This window comes from Prionailurus viverrinus, chromosome C1, assembly GCF_022837055.1.
Source record: "Prionailurus viverrinus isolate Anna chromosome C1, UM_Priviv_1.0, whole genome shotgun sequence".
Lineage (NCBI taxonomy): Eukaryota > Metazoa > Chordata > Mammalia > Carnivora > Felidae > Prionailurus > Prionailurus viverrinus.
The window spans coordinates 182,598,602-182,621,743 of record NC_062568.1 but is presented as its reverse complement, the minus strand read 5'-3'; the positions used below and the strand labels follow the sequence as shown (position 1 = coordinate 182,621,743).

The window sequence follows — 23,142 nt, the reverse complement described above, 5'->3', positions numbered from 1 at the left end:
GGGTCCTCCAACCCTAGTCAAGTCACCTCAGCGGACACCACATGGAACGGGTACAAGCTGCTGCCACCTAGCCCTGCCCACATCGTTGTTTTAAGCCATGAAGTTTTGTGGTGGTTTGCTATGTAGCAAAAGATTATTGGAAGAGACAGTGGTGCCAGAAATAGGGTACCGCAGTAACAAAAACCTAACACACATGGCATTGGCTTTGAGACTGGAAAGCAGAAAGAAGCATGAAGGGCCACAAAAAGGGTGTGAGCGAAAGCAGAAAGGGGCTTGAACAGAAGCCTGTAAAAGGCGGTGGGGGGGGCGGGGGGTCAAGCAGTTCTTTTCATTTTGTACCATCTCTGTCCTCATTAGTCTGAGCTGGCAGTGCTTCGAGAATGGAAGCCTATAAGATCTTGAGAAGGCTGTCAGTGAAAGCCTAAGGCAAGAGAGAAAAATCTTATTGGAAGATGGAGGACAGGGGCCACGTGGGTAGGTAGTGATTTAGAGTTTGATGACACTGTCATCTGCAGTAACAGGGGACTAGGAAATAAATGTACCTGGTGAGCTTCGTGAAATAGCTAAAGAGACTTCTAGACAAAGTAATGAAAGTGCAAGGTGGCTTCTCATTGCCTATGATAAAAATGCAGAATGAGAAAGATGAGCTTAAAAATATATATAAAATTTTAAAAGCCCACAAATAAAATTGCTTCTTATTTCTAGTCCTTCCAGAAGGCAAATAATTCTAAGTTATGAAAGGGTCAAATCCAGATGGGGCAATAGAATATTTTATTAAGGTGCCAGAATGATTAAGACTATGCTTCGTAGACTCTTTCTGACCAAAGGGCCCTCTAAGAATCTTGGGGGTCAGTCTTGTAGATTTTTTCCCTTAAACGGTAGGAGTTCCTAAGACTCTTAAGAGCATTGTCTCACAGCAGCCACAGAGGAAGCCCAAAGTAGAGAAGAGCTTATCTTCAAGAGATTTTGGTTGTGTCTTTGTCTAATGAAGAAAATCCCAATAATATTCCCAGTAAACTCCTCAAGTTTCTAAGAGACTCATTGTGGTGGAAGCATTGGCAGCTCAGACTAAAAGGGACAGAAATGGTACAGACTGAACAGAAGAAGCCTTTAGACCCAAACCTTTCACAGACGGGATGAAGACCAAGAAAGCAATCTCAGTTTTCTGTGGAAAAGGAAGGATGATTCAGAGGACAAAGCTGAGAGCCATGGAAAACAGTCCCAAGAAAGTAATATTGGGTCTAATTAAGGAGCTGGCAACATGCGCCCGGCTGGATTTCAGAATTTCTACAGGCCAGGGACTACTCCCGGTTGGATGGGTGTATCTGTAAGTTACCCAATGCCTGTCCCACCACTGTAGGTGGGCTACGTGGGGAGCAGACAGCATTTTTCTTTAGTTCACAGGTCTTCAGATTGAGAGGAACGACACTCAAGGAGCTGTGCCTGACAATCTGCACCTGGGAGGTCTCATCTGCACCTGCATCTGATTTAGATGATGAGATCCCAGATCCAGAGCCTGATTTGTAAAGGTAAGAGACTTTTAATGGAGACTCTTGCAAGGGGAAGAATAAATTTCCCAGGCAGGAAAAATGTAAATGAATTATGTCCAGAGAGTAGACTGAGGTGACTTTAAAATGTGGTCCATAATTCTTTGACCCTCTTCCTATAGAAGAGTGGGGTCTATTCTCCTTCTCTTGAATCTGAGCTCTATGACTGCTTAATCAGTAAAATATGGTGGAAATAATGCTATGCTAATTAGGGGGCTTGAGTCTTAAGAAAATGGAAGTCTCTACTTCTTGTCTCTTGGGACAATTGCTCTTGGAACTCACCTACCATGGTATGAGGAAGCCCAAACTACCCTCTGGAGAGGTCCGTGTAGAGAAGAACCAATAGCCGGCACCAATTTTGCTAGCCATGTGAATGAACCATCTTGGAACTGGATCCTCCAGTCCCAAATGAGCTACTCCAAATGATGCCATGTAGAAGAGAGATGAGTTGTCTTAATTTTAAGAAGATATCACCTTTTTCTGGTACATAAAAGGTTATATGCCTTTCTTTCATAGTTTATGCTTTTGCCCTGTTTTTAAAATATATAAATTTTATATTAAATATTAAAATATTAAAATTTATAATTGTCATGTTTTGGTTTTCTACTGCATCCATGAAATCAGAGGCTGTAAAAAAATTGGAGACGGGTTCAGTATGTTAAAAGCTTGGAAGTGGCTATTCTATCCTAACAACAAGTGAAAAGCTGAACAAAATGAAAAATTAACAATCCTTTTTAGATCCTTCAAAGAAGTGAGGTCGCAGGGCAAACTGATGCCACCCAAGTTTGGAGACAAATGGGAGAATACAGAAAACCACATTTTACCAAGCAGAAACCCATGAGCAGACACTTTCCACAGTAACCAATGCCAAGGCAGGAAAATCTAAACGTAACTGATGAATTGCTGGAAGTTTAGTGTGGACAAGTCTGAGAGTTAAAAACTCTAGAGAAACCCAGTCATTGAGGGGGAGGTGTCCCACACTTTTGTGAGTTTTACCTTTAGGAGCTCAACCACATTCTCACAGTCTTACAGAAAAATCCCCTCATGCTTCCATCAGTGAGTGCAGAAAAGGAACCATTTTAAAAACACGCAAGAGTCTACAGAAGAGTAGACTGGCCTTAACAAGGCCTGCCCTCAGGTAAAACTATTTTACCAGAGCTTAACCTGCTGGGATTTGATAGAGCCTAACCTACCTGGGAGAAAGGGAAGTGCCCAATTCTAGCCTCCTCCAGCCATCCTGTCCCACCTAAGGGCAAGGAGGATAAGAAATACTGGTGAAGTTCATACTTTAGGGGCACAGCCCTTCCCGGCGCCCCCCACCCCCCCGCAAAGACTGAGACCTAATCATAGGACTATAGAACACTTCTTCCTTTCCTAGAACCTTACCATCACATTAGTAAAGGCCTATTTACAACAACTCCTTTTACCTAGTACATCATGTCTGGTTATCAAGAGAAAAATTACAAGGTATACTAAAAGGCAAAAACTGCAGTTTTAAGAGACAGAGCATAAGACTAAAGCATACACATAAGAAACTAGCCTTAGACTAGAAAGCGTAAAAACCAGACTCAGACAAGGCAGGGATGTTGGAATTATTAGATTGGGAATTTAAAACTATGATTTTTTCTAAGGGCTCTAATGAATAAAGTAGACAGCATGCAAAACAGATATGCAATGTAAATGAAGAGATGGAAATTCTAAGAAAGAATCAAAAAGAAATGCTAGAGATCTGTTGCAATGTTTACTGCAACAGAAATGACTGCCTTTGATGGACTCATTAGTAGACTTATCAGTGGGCATAGCCAAGAAAAGAATCACTGGGCTTGATGATATCTCAATAGAAATTTCCCAAACTGAAAAGCAAGGAGAAAAAAAAAAAAACCAAAAACCTGAAAAAACTAAACAAAACAAAAACTCCCAAGGGACTATCCAGGAACTGTGGGATAACTATAAAAGGTGCAGTATACACATAACAGGAATATCAGAAGGAGAATAAAGAAAGGAACAAAAGAAATTTTTGAAGGGATAAGGACAGAAGAATTTCTGCAAATTAATATCACACACCAAACCATAGATCTAGGAAGATCAGAGAACATCAAGCATGAGAAATACCAAAAACAATGCTACAACTAAGCATATTATATAAAAATGCAGAAAATCAAAAAATGAAGAAAAAAATCTTGAAAACCCCCCTCACCTATAGAGGAGCAACAGCAAAACTTACATCCTTAGAAACCACGTGAGCAAGAAAACACTGGAGTAAATAAAGTGTTGAGGGAAAACATCCACGAACCTAGAATTCTGTACCTTGAAAAACTATCCTTCAAAAGTGATGGAGAAATAAAGACTTTCTCAGACAAAAAAAAAAAAAAAAAAGAGAGAGAGTTTGTTGCTTTATTACTAGTAGATTATCTTACAAAAAAGGTTCAAGAAGTTCCTTGAAGAGAAGGAAAATAATATCAATCAGAAACTCAACTCTACATAAAGAGCACTGTAGGAGACATACATGAAGGCAAAATAGAAACTTATTTTTCTTATTCTTAACTGATCTAACAGATAACAGTTTGTTCAAAATAGAAATAACAACAATATATTTGTACGTGTTATGTATATACTTACTAACACTTATGTGTAAGTGAAATGAATGACAGCAATCATACAAGGGATGGAAAAGAGGAATTAGGATTTCTTGTTATTATATCTGTGAAGTGGTATAGTGCTATTTGAAAGTAGACTTGGATTAATTATAAATGCATGTTGTAAATTCTAGGGAAATCACTAAAAAAGAGGGGCACCTGGTTGGTTCAGTTGGTTAAGCATACAACTCTTGGTTTCAGCTCAGGTCACGATCTCACGGTTTCATGAGTTTGACCCTGCCTTGGGCTCTGTGCTGACAGTGGGGAGCCTGCTTGGGATTTTATATCTCCCTTTCTCCCTGCCCACCTCCCCCCAGCCCCTTGCCCCGCCAACTCACACTTTGTCTCAAATAAATAAACTTAAAAAAAACAAACCCTAAAAAAGTATAACATATTCTAAAAAAGGAGAAAAAAATGGAATCATGTAAAATGCTCATTTAAAACCACCAAAGGCAGAGAAAAAGTGGAAGACAAATATAGGCACAAAGAACAAAGGCAACAAATAGGAAACTCAACAAATATGGTACTTATCAAACTATGTCAATAATCACTTTAAATATCAATGGTCTAAATACATCAGTTAAAAGGGATTCTGAAAGTGGATCAAAAAACAAGACCCAACTCTATGTTGTCTACAAGACACTCACTTTAACTATAAAGAGGCATATAGATGAAAAGCAAAGAGATAAAGATATACCATACTAACACTAATTAAAAGAAAGAAAGATAACTATATTAATTTCAGACAGAGCAGACTACAGAGCAAGGAAAGTTATTGCAGATGAAGATGGGCATTACATAATGATATAATTATCATTTATCTAAGAAGATATATCAATTCTTATGGTATATGCACCTAACAACAGACCATCAAAATGTCAGAGGTAAAGGGACAGACACCTGGGTGGCTTAGTCAGTTAAGCATCCGACTTCGGTTCAGGTCATGATCTCGCGGTTTGTGAGTTCGAGCCCCATGTCAGGCTCTGTGCTGACAGCTCGGAGCCTGGAGCCTGCTCTGGATTCTGTGTCTCCTTCTCTCTCTGCCCCTCCCCCACGTGTGCTCTGTCTCGCTCTATTAAAAATAAGTAAATAAAAAAAAAAAAAGTCCGAGGTAAAAATTAATAGAACTCCAAAGATAAACAGATGAATCCACTATTTTAATTGGAGATTTCATCATCTCTCTCTCAGAAATGGACAGAACCAGCAGGCAGAAAATAGTAAGTACATTGTTGAACACAATAGCACCATCAATCAATTGGATATAATTGATATCTGTAGGTTATTTCACTCAGCAACAGCAGAACACACATTCTTCTCAAGCTCACATGAAACATTCATGAAGACAGACCACACACTGGGCTATAAAATAAACCTTAATAAATTTAAAAGAATGGAAATCATACAATGTTTGCTCTTAAACCACAATGGAATAAACAAAAAATCTGTAATATAGAAATATAGGTGGAAAATCCCCCCAATACTTGGAGGTTAAACAATATATATATAAATAACACATGGGTCAAAGAATAAATCTCCAGATAAATTTAAAAATATTTTGAACTAAATGAAAATAAAAATGCAACTTATCAAAATTTCTGGGGTGCAGCAAAAGCTGTGGATAGAGGGAAATATATAGCATTGAATGTACATATTAGAAAAGAAGAAAGATCTGAAATCAATAATCTAAGCTTTGGGGCACCTGGGTGGCTCAGTCGAGTGGCCGACTTCAGCTCAGGTCATGATCTTGCAGCTTGTGGGTCTGAGCCCCCCTTTGGGCTCTGTGCTGACAGCTCAGAGCCTGGAGCCTGCTTTGGATTCTGTGTCTCCCTCTCTCTCTGCCCTTCCTCTGCTCGCACTCTGTCTCTTTCTCCCTCAAAAATAAATAAGCATTAAAAAAAAAAAATCTAAGTGGGGCGCCTGGGTGGCGCAGTCGGTTAAGCGTCCGACTTCAGCCAGGTCACGATCTCGCGGTCCGTGAGTTCGAGCCCCGCGTCAGGCTCTGGGCTGATGGCTCAGAGCCTGGAGCCTGTTTCCGATTCTGTGTCTCCCTCTCTCTCTGCCCCTCCCCCGTTCATGCTCTGTCTCTCTCTGTCCCAAAAAATAAATAAACGTTGAAAAAAAAAAAAAATCTAAGCTTCTACTTTAGGAAACTAGAAAAAAAGAGCATGTTAAATCTAAAGTGAGCATAAGAAAAGTAATAATAAAGAACAGCAGAAATCAATGACACTGAAAACAAGAAGTCAATCGAACAAGAAAATCAATGAAACCAAAAGCTGGTTCTTTGAAGAGATCAATAGTATCAAAAGCCTTTAGACAGGCCAAATTAAAAAAAATGACACAAATTACTACTATCAGAAATAAAAGAGGGGACACCACTACGGATCCATAGTCATTAAAAGGATAACACAGCAATACTATGAATAATTCTAGGCCCACAAATTTGATAATCTAGATAAAATGGACCAATCCATGAAATCCACAGTCTGCCAAAACTCACACAAGAAGAAAAAGATCATCTGAATATGCCAATAACTATTAAAGAAATTGAATCAATAATTAATATTCTTCCAAAATAGAAAGCACCAGACTCAGATGGATTCACTGGTGAATTCTACTAAGTATTTAAAAAATACATTTTACCAATTACCTATAAGCTCTTTTAGAAAACAGCAGTGGTGAGAATACTTCATAATTCATTCTAGGAGACTGGCATTACCCTAATACCAAAACCAGAGAAAAACATTACAAGAAAAGAAAATTACAGACCAATGTCTGTAGATGTAAAAATCCTCAACAAATTAGTAGCAAATCCGATCCAACAATACATTAAAAAATATATATATACACTACAACCAAATGAGATTTATTTCAGGTGTGCAAGGCTGGTTCAAAACATTACAAAATCAATTAATGTAATACATCACATAAGCAGGCTAAAAAAAAAAAAAAGCTATTACATGATCATATTAATAGATGCAGAAAAAACATCTGACAAAATCCAAGACTGATTCATGATAAAAACTCTCAGCAAATAAGGACTAGAGGGGAACTTCCTGAGCTTGATAAAGAATATTTACAAAAAAAACTTCAGCTGACATCACTTAATGGTGAGAAACCAGGAGCTTTCCCATTAAGATCAGGAACAGGGTAAGCATGTTCCCTCTCACTACAACTGTTCATTATTGTACCAGAAGTCCTGACTAATGTAATAAGAAAAGGAAATAAAAGGTACACGGATTGGGAAAAAAGAAATAAAATTCTCTTTTTCACAGATGACACAAATGTCTATGTACAGAATGCAAAAGAATTGACAAAAAAAAAAAATCCTGGAACTAATAAACAATTATAGCAAAGTTGCAGGATACAAGGTAAATATACAAAAGGCAAATTGCAAGAAACAAGTGAAATCTGAAATTAAAAACACAATACATTCACACTAGTACCTCCAAAAATAAAATACTGGGAATAAACCTAACACAATATGTAGAACTTACATAAGGACAACTACAAAGTCTGATGAATAATAATAATAAAAAAACCCTCTTAACTAAAGAGAACAAACTAATAGTTACCAGAGGGGAGTTGGGTAGGGGGATGGGTGAAATAGGTGATGGGAATTAAAGAGTACACTTATCATAATAAAAAAATAAAATAAGAAAGAGGAAACTAAACAAATGAAGAGATATCTCATGTTCACAGACAGGAAGACCCAATATTGTCAAGATGTCAGTTTTTTCCAACTTGATCTACAATTCAATGCAATCCCAATCAAAATCCCAGCAAGTTGTTTTGTGGCTACTGAGAAAATGAATCTAAAGTTTATATGCAGAGGCAAAAAACCTCTAAATAGTCAATACAATATTGAAGGAGAAGAACAAGGACTGAAACTACCTAACTTCAAGACTCATTGGAAAGCTACAGTAATCAAGACAGTATAGTATTGGTGAAAGAATAGACAAATAGATCAAGGAACAGACAGAAAGCTGAAGAACAGTCCCACATAAATACAGTGAACTGATCTTTGATAAAGGAACAAAGGCAATACAACAGAGAAAAACACGGTCATTTCAACAAGTGGCACTGATACAACTGGACAGCTGCATGCAAAAAAAAAAAAAAGGAATCTAGATACAGACTTTATACCCTTCACAAAAATTAACTCAAAATAGGTCACAGACCTAAATGTAAAATTCAAAACTATAAGACTCCTAGAAAATAAAACAGGAGAAAAAATGAGAATGACCTTGGGGTGTGGCAACGGCTTTTTAGATATAACACCAAAGGTGTCATCCATGAAAGAAATAGTTGATAAGCTGGATTCATTAAAATTGAAATCTTCTGCTCTGTGAAAGACACAATCAAGATAATGAGAAGAAAAGCCACAGAGGGAGAGAAAAATCTGCAAAAGGTACACCTGATAAAGAACTGTTTTCCAAAATATACAAAGAATTTTTAAAAAGCCAGCAATAAGAAAATGAACCCAATTAAAAACTGTTAGCTATCTCAACAAAGAAGATACACAAATAGCAAATAAACATATGACAAGACGCTTTCCCTTGTGTGTGTGTATATCATTAGGGATATGCAAAATAAAACAACAATGAAATACCACTGCACACCTATTAGAATGGCCAAAATCCAGAACACTAACACCACCAAATGCTGGCGAGGATGTGGCGCAAAAGCAACTCTCATTCACTGCTTGTGGGAGTGCAAAATGGTACAGCCACTTTGGAAGCCAGTTTGGCCATACTTTACAAAACTAAACACGCTCTTACCATATGACCAGCAATCTCATTCCTTGGTATTTACCCAAAGGAATTTAAAATTTATGTCCACACAAAAATCTGCACATGGATGTTTACAGCCGCTTAATTCATAATTGCCCAAACTTGGAAGCAAACAAGATGTCCTTCAGTAGGTGAATAGATAAACTGTGATGCAGCCAGACAATCGTGTATCATTCAGCCCTAAAAAGAAATGAGCCATGAAAAGACATGAAGAAAATTTAAATGCACATTACTAAGTGAAAAGGTCAGTGTGAAAAGGCTACATACTGCATAATTTCAAATACACGACATTCTGGAAAAGGTAAAATTACAGAGACAGCAAAAAGATGAGTGGTTGCCAGAAGTTAGGGGGGAAGGTGGGATGAATAGGCAAAGCATGGACGTTTTTTTAGGGCGGTTAAAATATTTTGTATTACCCTATGATGGTGGATACATGCCATTATACATTTGTGAAGACCCACAAAATGTACAACCCCACAAGAGAACCCTAATGTAAACTACGGGCTCTGGGTGATAATGTTTCATTAGAGGTTGATCACTTGAAACAGATGTACTTACTACTCTGGTGGGGGAATGCTGATAATAGAGAAGGCTGTGCATGTGTGGAGGCAGGGGTATATGGAAAATTTCTGGACCTTCTGCTCAATTTTGTAGTGAACCTAAAAAAAAAAAAAAACCAGTCTAGTAAAAAATTCAGAAAACAAAAAAGAGTTCATAGCAGATGCGAATATCCAAGAATGGGGAAGTCACATACACTAAGTGTATGTGACCAATTTCCTAAATGTATGTAGGATATTTTTAGGCAGATAATTTTGCAGGACTGGTTTTCCACCAAACACCCTTTGGAAAATGCCACTAGAATAATGAATAAGGATACTTTAAAAGTAAGATGCGGGGCGCCTGGGTGGCGCAGTCGGTTAAGCGTCCGACTTCAGCCAGGTCACGATCTCGCGGTCCGTGAGTTCGAGCCCCGCGTCAGGCTCTGGGCTGATGGCTCAGAGCCTGGAGCCCGTTTCCGATTCTGTGTCTCCCTCTCTCTCTGCCCCTCCCCCATTCATGCTCTGTCTCTCTCTGTCCCCCAAAAAATAAATAAACGTTGAAAAAAAAAAAAAAATTTAAAAAAAAAAAAAAAAAAAAAAAAAAAAAAAAAAAAAAAGTAAGATGCTAGACACAAGAAACTAAATACAAAGTCTGGAAGATACAGTTGAGGTAAGCTTTGACAAAAGTTGAGCAAAACGTCAAGGAGAATAGGGATAAGAATAAAGAGGGTTAATAATATTACACTACGAGTTCAAGAGGTTCAACATTTGAATAACATGTGTGCCAGAAGGAGTGAAGGGAGACAAAGAAGTGGGAGAAAGTCACTGAAAAAAGAATTTAAGAAAATTTCAAAAAACTAAAGAATGGATGGGCACATGAAGTGTCCAGCATGGCAAGTAAAAATACTCACATCTCAGGTGAGATTGCAGAATACTACTGATGAAGAGAAGCTTCAAAGAGAACAAATAGGTTTCATGCAAAATTAAACATGCATATCTATGAAACATTTACATGGGAAAATAAAGGCATGGGAAGGAGCAAACCGGGAATAACACAAATGGTAGGAGAAGAGGATGTTGAGAAACTCAGAAGTCTCCAGAAGAGACTTCTTTTTAAGGGTTTGAAATGGATAGAATATATAATGTGCTTGAACATAAAGAGAGATATACATAGTAGTAAGAGAGCTTAAGGTTGAATTAATAACTATCTAGCAAAATAAACAAAGAAATCAACAAGATTTACTCTGAAAACAAAATGTGCAACAAAGGAAGAATAATCATAGTACACTACTTGGTTCAATTGAGAATAGCATTCCACAAATTACAATGACAAAATACTGGCTTTCAATCTAATCAAAATTGTAATATCATGGTATTAAGATAGGGAAGTGTGTGTGGGTGGGTAAGTGACAAGGAGATTAAGAAGAGTTAAATCTTCAGCTTCTAAAGTGGGTTGTCACACAAAGAAATAAAACGTATCCAAATTGGCAAGGAGGAAGCCAAACTTTCACTCTTTGCAGACAACATGACACTATGTGCAAAACCCAAAAGACTCCACCAAAAAAACTGCTAGAACTGATCCATGAATTCAGCAAAGTCGCAGGACATAAAATCAATGTACAGAAATCAGTTGCATTTCTATACACCAATAACAAAGCAGCAGAAAGAGAAATCAAGGAATCGATCCCATTTACAATTGCACCAAAAACCACGAGATACCTAGGAATAAACCTAACCAAAGAAGTGAAAAATCTATACAATGAAAACTATAGAAAGCTTATGAAAGAAATTGAAGAAGACACAAAAAACTGGAAAAACATTCCATACTCATGGATTGGACAAACAAATATCATTAAAATGTCAATACTACCCAAAGCAATCTAAATATTCAATGCAGTCCCTATCAAAATAACACCAGCATTCTTTACAGAGCTAAAACAAACAATCCTCAAATTTGTATGGAACCAGAAAAGGCTCTTAATATTGCCAAAGCGATCCACTAATGTGGGTCTTCCAGGTAATGTTGAAAAGACAACTAGGCACCTTAGAGGTATCCAGAATGATATGGGGCAAACCAAGCAAATATACAGGCATCTAGGGGTTGGGAAACATAATCAATATTTCTATTGATTCATAGAAAAGTGTTCATCTGTGTTTTTCTTCCTCATCCATGGAGCTTAGGGGCAAAGGCCACTGTTTCATTAATCTAATGACACTCTTTTAGACTAAGCAAACCCAGTCATTGGCTGGGGCTAGATGCAGATGATGTATTTGGAGAAATATGTGATAACACCCTGACTAGAACTGGACATAAATACCACAGGTAGGCTATGTTGTCTTCCAATGGTTAGCTGGAGAAGAAACTATAGCTGGCCTTCCCTTCAAGCTCTAACATTCCAGGATTTGGGTGGAGGCATAGTTAACTCTAAGAAAAAGACTATGCTAACTTCCCTGGGGACTATTCCAATTGCTTAAATATCTCTAAAGAAGATAGAGAATCTGCAGAGTAAGCAGAGTAAGGTTTCACACACGTATCTTTACTTTACACATAAGAAATGAATGTTATTCATGGGGTACCCGGGTGGCTCAGTCAGTTAAGCATCCAACTCTTGGTTTTGGCTCAGGTCATGATCTCATGGTTTGTGGGATTGAGCCCTACATCGGTCTATGGTCTCAGTGTGGAGCCTGCTTAGGATTCTCTCTCTGCCTTTCTCCTGCCCCTCCCTCCCTCTCTCTCTCTCTCTCTCAAAATAAATAAACTTAAAAAAAAAAAAAAAGAGGAGCACCTGGGTGGCTCAGTCAGTTAAGGTCCGACTTTTGGTTTCGGCTCAGGTCATGATCTCGTGGTTCGTGGGATCGAGCCAGGCCTCAGGCTCCGCACTGATATGCAAAGCCCGCTTGGGATTCTCTCCTTCTGCCTCTCCCCTGCTCAGGCTCTCTCTCTCTCTCGAAATAAATAAATTAAAAAAAAAAAAAAAAAGAAATGAGAACTGTATATCTATTCTACTGGTGTAGCTCTTTCAGTTACCTTCATAGATGGCTGGTTTATGAAATGGAGACAGATAAAAAAATAGTCACCACACTTTGCTCTGAATCAAATGTTCATTGGTCGGTCTCCAAAAGTCATGTTCACTCTCACAGCACCAAGTTTGCCACCATCAATGATGCTAAAAAATCAGCCTGGGCTTTGTTTGGGTTTGTATGGGCTGGTGTTTGCTTTGGTCAGTCTGCAGCTACAGGGGTCCTGAGAAGAGGGAGAAGGCACTCTCTGGAAAATAACTGTAGCTCTGGGTCTCCGTTTTGGTGGATGTTCTCCTCAGCTTTCAACAGACCTTGCTTTATCCCATTCCAAGATGTCAGCCAGCACTCTGCACCTTGCCCATGACCTCCTCAGGAACGATGGTCTAGAAGTTGTGAATTTCTTGAAAAGTTTAATGTTGAAGAGTAAAGAGGAAAAAAAATCAGAATTCTTCAAGTTTCAGCTGCTCGTGAGAGGAATTAATAGCATCATGGTTGGTGCCTCTTCTGCTTAACCAGTTGGTGTGTGTAGAGCCAGCAGCCTTTAAAAGTTTTCTTCCTCATCTGCTTGGCTCCGTAAAAGACTGCACAGGGGGAAACCCCAGAACTCCCTTGCTGGCTCTTGCTGGCCCCGTTCCAGTCACAGGTGATCCCCGTGCTGCTCCAGCTGTTTGAGGGTCACGATGAGCACACGTGGCAAGTGCTGCTGTCTCACCTGGAGGCTTATGTGGAGCACTTCACTCAGGAGCAGCTGAAGAAAGTCACCTCGTCACAGGTATTACCAGGCCGGCATGCTACCCGTGATTCCACTGTGGCAGTTACTTGTCACAGCCTGGCAATGGTGGTCTCTCTACTTGGACCAGAGGTGATTGTGGGAGGAGGAAAGAACCAACATCTTCAAACGCACTGCCTCAAGTTCGACTACAAGTATTGACCTTTCTTCAGAAAGTGAGTGATTTTCTCAGCCTACTGAATGTCCCACAAATGGAACCTCAGATGTAAAAAATACCTCAGAAGACAGTGAAAACTTCCCATCAAGTTGTAAAAAGTTGCCTCAGTGGAGCAAGCCAAGGGAGTCTGCAAACCAAACTGTCAAAGCACAGATCTGTCCTACAGAACCCTTGGATGCTGCCAAGGCCCCACTCACTCACTAGTGCAGAGGGGGAACTATGGGATGACTTAGCACCGAGCAGCTAAGATCCTAAGAGAAACCCTGGAGTGGAACCACTGCTCACTCTGCAAGAGACCTGTCACCTCAGGGGAGCAAAAGGCCATTCCTATTCTGCTTCCACTCACCGAAGAGTCCAAGCCTTTGAAATCAAGCCCACCCCAAAAGACCAGTCTTGCACAGAGTGGGGACGAGCCAGACCAAACCAAGCTGCCAGAAGTGTCACAAGGAAGGAGGTTTAAGGTTCCATCAGAACTGGGTTGAGGAGAGCTTGCCAATTCAAGGAAAAAAGAAGCCACTACAAGATCTTGAGTTGGATGGGTTTGTTGATATGATCCTGGAAATGAAGCCTGCAGCCACTATTCTTATTTTACCTGAACTGAGGACAGAGATGATGGTTCCCAATAAGATGATGTCCCACCAATGATGCAGCTTTCCTCAAACTTTGCTGCAGCAGAAATTACTGCGGGAGAGTCTGAAGGCTGGGGAGGGGAAGGGAAGTCGAACTAGGAAGACGGTACTGGTGACAATGAGTGGCGGTTACACTGTAGGAAAAAGGATTCCTTTAAGGAAAAAAAAAAAAATCAAACTAATACCTCAACAGCAGGCTCCACAGATAAAAACCACCGGAGCACCCTGTTTTTGCCCTTCCAGGAGCTCTTTTTCCAGCCTGTGCTAACTCAAGTGTGAGCCCTTCCTTGAGTGGCGGCTGAGAGTCCCAGGCAGTGAAGAGGCTCACAGCTCTGGTTTCTCCGAGGAAGAGCCGTGTGCGTTTGACTAAGAGCTCTGTGAAACCAAGTGGCTGTGGAAAGGCTGAATTTACTCCCCAGGAGAGAAGAAAATAAATACAAATACCCAAGTTGATTAGCTTAATTTTGTGCCATTTCTTTAACAGTCAGAAAAGAGTAATTAAGTTCTACTATAAAATATAACTTATGGAAAAAAAATTTAGCTATAAGGTATATAAACGATTTTAAATTGCTAAGGTTTTCTTAGGCAGCTTATCGGGTTACAGTCGTGCTGAGCAAATAGCCCTGTGGGACCCTGGGCAGTTACTGACTCTTCCTCATGTGTTATAGTGTACCCAAGTTCTTAATGAGAAATATCTCCCACAATCCTATTTTCTAAATATCCAAGAAAGACTATTTTCACTAGAAAAAAAAAAAAATCAGAGCAGTTGCACACGTATTTGAGTGGTGGCAGAATTACTGTAATGCTGGAAGGATTCTGCAAGGGGTCAGTAAACAGGGAGGACTCCCAAATGGAAAGGATGAGTATTAATACAAAGTGGGCCGGGGGCTCCTGGTGCTGGCCCTGCCTCCACCCCACCCCATGCCCCAGCTCCCCAGCCCTGAGTACAAAGAACATCTATCCAAGTTTCTTCAATTGCTTGGAAAGGATGAAGGTTTCTCTGAAACTATTTCAAGTGCCAAAGATAAAAAAAATTTTTTTTTAAAGATCTGATTTAGGTTTACAAATGGACAGGGGTCTAATTGCTGGTGCAAGACAAGAGAAAGTACAGATACTGGGGCCTGGGCCTTGTTGTAGCTAATACCATGATCTGCTCTTACCTGTGGGGGCCTGCATGGCTGAGCTGGGGATGGTGGCAGCATCTTGGGGTACAGTGCTGGTGTCCGGTTCAGGGGTGCTGGTTGTTGGTGAGGTGGGTGGTGGGTTCAGCAAAGTCCGAGGTTTCCTCTGTCAAAACGGATGGGGAAAAGTTTGCTACCCATGGCAGGTAACTTGTCTTCTGATTCCTCTATTCCTAGTACTCAATTAACCCATGAAACAAAATATGTGTTTGTGGATAGGGCTGTGTTTTCACTTTGTTTTCCACACAGAATCTTGCCCCAAACTTAACATACAGTAGATGCTTAGTAAATATTTTCTGAATCTATGTACAAGACTCTGGGCTTCTACAGAGCCAGCGCTTAATTCACTGTCATTTATACTAGATTCAATGTTATCATTTGAAATTCCAGGTTCTTCATCAGCTGGGCACACAAAAGTACAAAAGGCTTAAGTCTACTTTGACATTATTTTGTACTTTGCTTCTCTCTTTAAAAATGGAAACGTTCCTTCCCCTAACTACCAATTCGTTCCTCTGTCTACCTCTTCAGCTTATCATCTGCCATTTCTTATCTTAAACTTTCTACCCTAAGATTTGAATCTCTAACTAAATTACTTCTCTAAAAGCTCTGCAATTTTACCTGGGCTCTGCTTTTACAGTAATATCTGTCCCTTCTGCCTGGAATGGCCTTTTTTTTTTTTTTTTTTTTTTTAACCTTATAGATATCTGTTTATCCAGGAAATTTTTTCTAGATTTCCTCTAGATACTGTCTCTTTCGTGCTATCTCTGTACTTTGTATTGAATCTGTCACAATGTATTGTCATACGTACTTACATACTGGGGTCCCCTATTAGCCTGGAGCTCCTTGAGGGTCTGATTCTGAGTACTGTTCCTAGTATGGCAATTGCCATATAATAAGTCTCAATAAATATTTTGAATGAAGCACACAGTACGGAATACCAATAATGGGGGAAGGATTACAAATGATTTAAGAAAAATCGAATATCTCCTCTATGCTGTTCAGGGCAGTCTGTAGGAGAGAAAGATCTCAGAAGGTTCTTTCCAAGAAATAGTTTTCTAAAAGCCTTTCTAAATGCAAGGAAATTGTAATCATCACTGAGGTTCAGAAATCCCTTTTTACTAAATGTCCCATGTTTCCACTGCTGGGAGCTATATAAACCTGTCTGCCTTCTAGGAGTATATTATCTAAAGTGACAGCACCAGTGACAGCAGGCATATATAAGATGGCCTTGTCTGTGGAAGTTATCATACAAACATGAAACATTCAAAGCATACATGGGACATGGACATTTCTTTTTTCTTTCTTTTTTTTTTTTTTGGACACTGCTTAAAATAAAAGTTTAAATAAACAAGGAGCCAGGGAAGAAAGGAAACATCAGTTCAACTTCACTGAGTTGGTGGTGGGATTTCACGGGATCCCTGAAGTAACAAGCCTGGTAGGTTAGAAGCCCAAATATTGTAGCAGAAAGCAGAGAGATGGAAGACATCATTATTATTTGAGATACATGTATCATATCTATTCATATATTACCTCATCTCCATTTTATTGGTGAGAAAACTGGAGCTCAGAGCCTTACTCAAAGATGTTTCTCACAGTCACACAAGTGGTAAGAAATGGAAATGAGATATAAACCTGTTTGTCTGGCTTCAAAGCCTCTGCTCTAGTCATGAGACCACTTCACTTTAGAAGGGAACAGAAGGGTCATGGGTTAAGTGGAAGGCATATACATTTACAGAAGTAGGCATAAGGACAGGAGGGGGAATTAGCGAGTCAAATGCCAGCCCATAAAATACAGGATAAGATGAGAATTATTGTTTTCAAGAGGGTTGGAAAGAACGGGGAATTTGGTTATTACTATGTTTAGGACTTCCCAAGGAAGCAGAGCAGCAGCGATCATAGAATCGCAGTGTTTAGCTTTTGAAGGATCTCAAAGGCCACTTAATCCAACCATCTCTCTCCTACTTCCCTCTCCTGAAAATATCCCTCCCATATAGTCATCTAGTCCCTGACAAAATGCCTCTAGTGATGGGAGATCACTACTTCCTCTTTCTTTTTCTTTTCTTCTTCTTCTTCTTCTTCTTCTTCTTCTTCTTCTTCTTTTTCTTCTTTTTCTTCTTGGCATATCACTACTTCTGTTTTGGGATAGATTTAACCGTTCCTTTTATGTTGAGACAAAGTCTATCTGCTTGAGTTTCTACTTTTTAATTCTGTCTTTGCAAACTTTCAAGGTTAATCTGATGCCCTTAAAATGTCTTCACATCATCAAAAGCATGGCTTCTTGGCCTTGGAATCTTTAGAGCCTTCAGTGTCTCTCCATAGCAGGAGAATAAGAAGAGAGTAGTGGAGACAAAAATGAACGAGGACTTGGGCTAGGGGTTAGTGATAGATAGATCAAGAGCACATATATTACATAGAAGATGAGGATGTGATATCAAGAATTCAAAGCCAATAAATAAGATCATCTCAATTAGAACATCATAAGTAAAATCATCCATCCTGCATATATTGAACATTTCCCAAGAGACTAAGATATAAGGCACTACAGGAAAAAAGAGAAAAGAACAAGACTAGGTTCCTGACCTTGAGGAGCTTGTATTCTAGAAGAACTGAAGTCAACTGGAGCTAATACACAAAGCCAAAACAATCAGTCAACCAACCAAACTTAGGGAAGAACTCATGAGATTAGAATGGAGTGCCCAGGGAGAACTAGGTATCATTTCTACATTGAAACTCAGGTGGTCTAGTTCAGGAGGGAGATGCAGAAAATCCCCTGACAAAAAGTGAGTGGAGATGATGCCAAAGGAAGCCCTATAGAAGCAGCTGAGGAACTTTCTTATCAATGGTTTCCTTAAGGAAGACACGCATGAAGAATTGGTCATGACTAAAAAAAGGTGGTTCTTGCAGTAATGGTGCTCAGTGACGCTTGACTCAGCGGTCTTGTCCTGTACTAGATGTAAGCATTAGCTCCTTCAGGAAATGTGGGAGAGTACCCATGGTGCCCATGGTAAGGCAGCAGTGACCCTGGAACTAGAACATGTGGGGCCCCATCTCTGGAACCTTTGCCATTTATTAGCTATGTGACCTTAGGGAAGTCCTTTCACATCTCTTAAGTCTCAATTTACTTCACTATGAAATGACATTAACATCATTCATCTCCTAGGTTCTTGTGATATCACGTGATATGTATGTTATGGTGTCTGATAACAGAACCTTATACTTGCTAGCTATTCAGTAATGTTCTTTCCTTCTTCTTAAAAGAAGGGGCAGGATTAGAAAAAGAAATACATGTACAGAGTCAATTTTCTGTTTTTGTTCATGTGCTTGGGCATTCATTCTGGGTAGGTTAACAATTAGGAGCAGGGCCTTTCATTGAGGGAAGACATTAGACCAGAATTTCCTCAAATGTAACTCTCAGAGTCAAAATGTGTTTCTTATCCACACCATCCTATCTCTACATTACCAATTCCCAGGTAAGTTAGCTAAGCAGGGATGACAATGTAGGAGATTCCTGTTTAAAAGTATACACAAGGTGGAAAATAGGGCCAGACATGCCCCTTTCCAAGATGGATGGATATGGGTGAGTTACCCCTTTATAACCCTTTATCCCTTTCTGGGAAACCCATATTTTTACCTACCTTACTGCCAGGTTTGGGACCCCTCTTCTTTGGGAATTTCAAAGGTTCAGCTGACTTGGATGGGGTAGAGATGGGGTGGGGAATTAGGGGCTTGGGTGTCCGGCCCCGCTTCTTTCCTGGTTTACGCCCCCTCTGCCCTGGTTGATGGTCCAAGATAGTTTTGGTGCTGCTGTGGATGCTGGGCTTCTCAGTGTTCACATCAGATGCAGGATAGGGATTCTTTGGAATCACAACTGCAAGAAAAAGACTCATTCTATCACCCCCTCCACCCACCTGCATTCCCATCCCAAACAGAGGGGGGAAAAAAAAAGACTTGCTACTTCTGCTTGGGTAGTTTTATCCCAAGAAGCTAGTTTCCTGGCATCTGACCTAAATGTTAGAAAATCTCACAGGAGAACTGAATTTAGATTGGTTAGAATTGGAAGTTTTAATTATTTCTGGCAGATGCAGAGAAAATATTAAATTTTTCTCCCCAAGGCATCTAGTTAAAGCATATAAACAGAACCCATAGGCTCAGAGATGGAATGACTTTTAGAAGCCTACAATCTCTTCCTGCTAAGAATGAAGATCCAAGGCTCAAAAGAGGAAATGATACCTTCAGGTTACACAGTGAACAGGGGATAAGGACTTATGTTTTAAACTGGGCCCGGACAACCAAGTTAGGAATTTTCTACATCAATTCACTTAAAGTGTTAGTGTGATCATTGCAATGAGGAGTAGTGAAACACATGGACATACATACACACATCTGACAGCACCTCTCCTTACACCCTTACTTTAAAAATTGTTTCTCCATATTACCTTCAAGGTGAAGTCCAAATTCTTTGCTCTGATATCCAAGCACTTTTGCGACTTTACCCCTGACTTGCTCTCCAGTTATGCCTGATGTCATTCCCTGACACACATTCCCCACCCCCACCCCCATGCTCTAGCCCAATTGTTTCCCGAAGTCAAATGTTCTGCCCCCGTAGCCCAATTGTTTTCTGCACACCATTTCATTCAAGCAAACATCAATACTCAGTTTTCAACACTCAGCTCCAGGGCCACCTCCTCATTGAGGCCTTGTGTGACTATTCCCCAAGTTAAGTCAGTGCCACTTCCCCCCCACACCCCAAGCATTCTATACATATCTATGTCAGTACACTTTCCATTTTATATCTGACTATCCATTTTCTCCTTAAGGGACATCTAATTCACTCCACAAATAGTTACTGAGCACTTACTATAGGTTAGCAAAACACCGTTTTCACTCTCATGGAGCTTACCTCCTCGTTGGGGAGACAGAAAACAGACAAATAAATACATAACATAAGGGCAGGTAAGTGCTGTGATTAAAACTAAAGGAGGGTGAGGAAAGCCCACTCTGAGGTGGTGATATTTACACAGAGAGCTCCCCAATGAAATAAAGGCAAAGCATTATGAAGATGTGAGGAAAGGGCCTTCCAGGTAGGGGGCACATAACAAGTGCAAAGATCCAGAGATGGGGACATGTTAGTGTGTCTGAGAAACAGTAAGGAGGTCAGTATAGCTAGAATTGAATGAGTGAAGAGTGTCGGAGGTTCAGGTTAGAAAGGGAGTAGCAATAAGATCGTGCAGGCCTTTGCAGAGGATGAAAATGAATTTGAACTTTCTAAGTATGAAGGGAAGCTGCTGGAGGATTATGAGCAGGGGAGTGGCAGGATGTACTTGAAAGGAACCTTCTGGCTTCTCTGAGAGGTGGGAGGCAGCAGGAGTAGAACTAGGGAGGCTAGTTCATAAGCTAATTCCAGTGGGCAAGTAGAGGATAACGCTGTTTATGCTTCTAGGTAGGATATAATAAATTATGATGAAAAGTCAGATACATTCTTGAAGAGACACTGCAGTGTTGTAGAAATCACAGGGACTAGATGAACTGGAACTCCAGACCTGAGTGGGGGAAGGGCTTCCGAGGTAGCTGACACTGTTTTGTTTCCTGAGGGCATTTGTCAGTTTGGGGCATGAACTGAGGCTCAGGCTTGGCCTATGCAGAGGACCTCTACTGGAGGAAAGAGAAATCCAATAGGCTGCTATGACTGATTGGTATTTGAGCTCCATACGTGTGTCCAATTATCCCCATGGGACATTTGCTGAGTTCTGAGTCTGCGCAATGGAGATGTGAAGCTAGGCCGAGAGCTTATAACAAGGCAGAATGAAATCTCTCATAATTTTGTGGTTTAGGGGATAAATGAGGTCCCACTAGGAGGAGGTGTACCTCAAACATACCTCCTCAAGATAAATGCCATATTTTGAAATTGTAAGGAGTAAGAGATTAAAGAGCCAAACCCCTAACCTCTCAAAGGTAGGACAATCTCTTGCAATTTTTCAGGGCTAAGGAGATAGAGACCTATTAGGTTCTCAATCAAGAGCCCAGGAGGGCCCATGTCCAAGAAACAGGGATAAGCTACAGGTACAATCCAGACCTGGAGTAGCTCAATCCATGATTAGATTGAGAGAATCAGGTCCTTATCCTAATTAGATTAACAGAAGTAAGGAAGAATTATATCTGATGGAAGATACTAGTGGGAGCCTTAACAGTTCTTTTATATAAAATATCCAGTATATCACACAAAAAATATTAGATATAATAAGAGGCAGAAAAAAGTGGTAATCAAGAGAAAATACAGACAATAGGAGATTTATATATGATCCAGATAGAGGAACAGAGACTTTAAAGTAATCATAATTAATATGTAAAGAAAGTAGAGGAAAAGATGAACAAAATGTAAGAAAAGGTAACACCCACAGAAAACTGGAATCTATATGAAAAATTAAATGAACATACTGGAATTAAAAACATGAGACATTAAGAACTCGTTGGATGGATTTAAGGGAAGACAAGATCCAGCAGAAAAAAGGATGAATGAACTTGAAGAAAAATCAATAGAAAACATCCAAAATGAAGCAAAAGTATGGAAAAAACAGATTAGAGCATTAGAGACATGTGGGTATAGTCAATGGATCCAAAATATGAGTAACTATAATCCCAGAGCAAGAAGACAGAGAGAATGAGGCAAAAGTAATATTTAGAAACCAATGAAAGAAGAAAGAGCTCAGCAATTGACAAGCAGCAAAAATCTAAAAAAATACCTCAAACTATACCAAGACACATAACTGTTAAACTGCTGAAAATAAAATATAAAATACAAATAAAATGAAACACAGAGATAAATATTTTAAAGCAGTCAGAGAGAAAAGAGGCATCTTATCGGAGCATCAGTAAGATTGATGGCTGACTTTTTAACAGAAACTATAGAAGCCAGAAGCAACAGAATGATATATGAAGGGGCTAAGATATACAAACTGCCAACCTACAGTTCTATACCCAGTGAAAATTTCCTTCAAAAGTGAAGGTGAAATAATTATTTTCAGATAAATCAAAGCTGAGAGAACTTGTTACTAGCAGATCTAAACTACGGGAAATAAAACGGAAGTTCTTCAGGCTGCAGAAAAGTAATCCCAGATAGAATGATGAAACTGCAGAAAGAAATGAAGAGCCTGAGAAAGGGTAACTATGTGGCTAGATATAAAAGAATTTAGAACAAGAACTGACTATTTAGAACAAGAAGTTATAAAATGGTTTGTAGAGTTCACAACATATGTATTAGTAAATTATATGAAACCAATAGCACACAGGATGGAAGTAGGGGACAAAAGGAGTTAAACTTTGTTAAGAATTTTGCATTATTTGGGGACTGGTTACAAAAACGCTTATTTAAGGAAGACTTTGATAAGTCCATGATACATATTTGCATAGTATAGCTAACTAAAATAAATAAATTCTGCTGTGGTTAAATAATTATACAAGAATGTATACTAAAAGCTATGGAGAGAGAAATCGAAGAATAAAATATATCTGATTAATCCAAAAGAAGTCAAGAAAGGAAGAATAAAGAAATGAGGAAGAACTCAAAGAGAAAACAGAAAGAGAAATGCAAAATAGTGACTTAAATCCAAATGAATGATTATATTAAATACAAGTGGATTAAGTAAAACAATTAATAGGAAAAAATTAACATACTGCACCAAACTTCCCCCATCCTAGTACCCCAATTAGATCTGTTTACATGAGGGCCTTGAAATATAAGGACACGTGAAATATAACATAGATAAAAAGATACAAACAGATGTAAAAACATATACCCTGTAAACATTAAACAAAAGAAAGCTCTTGTGGCTATATTAATGTCAGACAAGTCAGT

The 23,142-nt window shown here is 39.3% G+C and overlaps 1 protein-coding gene and 1 pseudogene across 17 annotated transcripts in view; one reads left to right on the top strand and one right to left on the bottom strand.

Annotated features, from left to right (window-relative positions):
• SCMH1 (Scm polycomb group protein homolog 1) overlaps positions 1–23,142 on the bottom strand; it is a 187,452-nt gene that overhangs the window by 24,971 nt on the left and 139,339 nt on the right. For 15 of the 17 annotated variants that reach the window (XM_047869812.1, XM_047869809.1, XM_047869814.1 and 12 more), the window contains 2 exons: positions 18,926–19,158; positions 15,270–15,396 (listed from right to left, as the gene is read on the bottom strand). The exons of 1 other annotated variant lie outside the window; for it this stretch is intronic. In XM_047869812.1, coding sequence (XP_047725768.1) covers positions 15,270–15,396; positions 18,926–19,158 — 360 coding nt within the window. The remainder of the gene's footprint in view (positions 1–15,269; positions 15,397–18,925; positions 19,159–23,142) is intronic. One more of the 17 variants, XM_047869826.1, reaches the window with a different exon arrangement.
• On the top strand, positions 1,262–14,208 carry LOC125172912 (protein-associating with the carboxyl-terminal domain of ezrin-like; annotated as a pseudogene).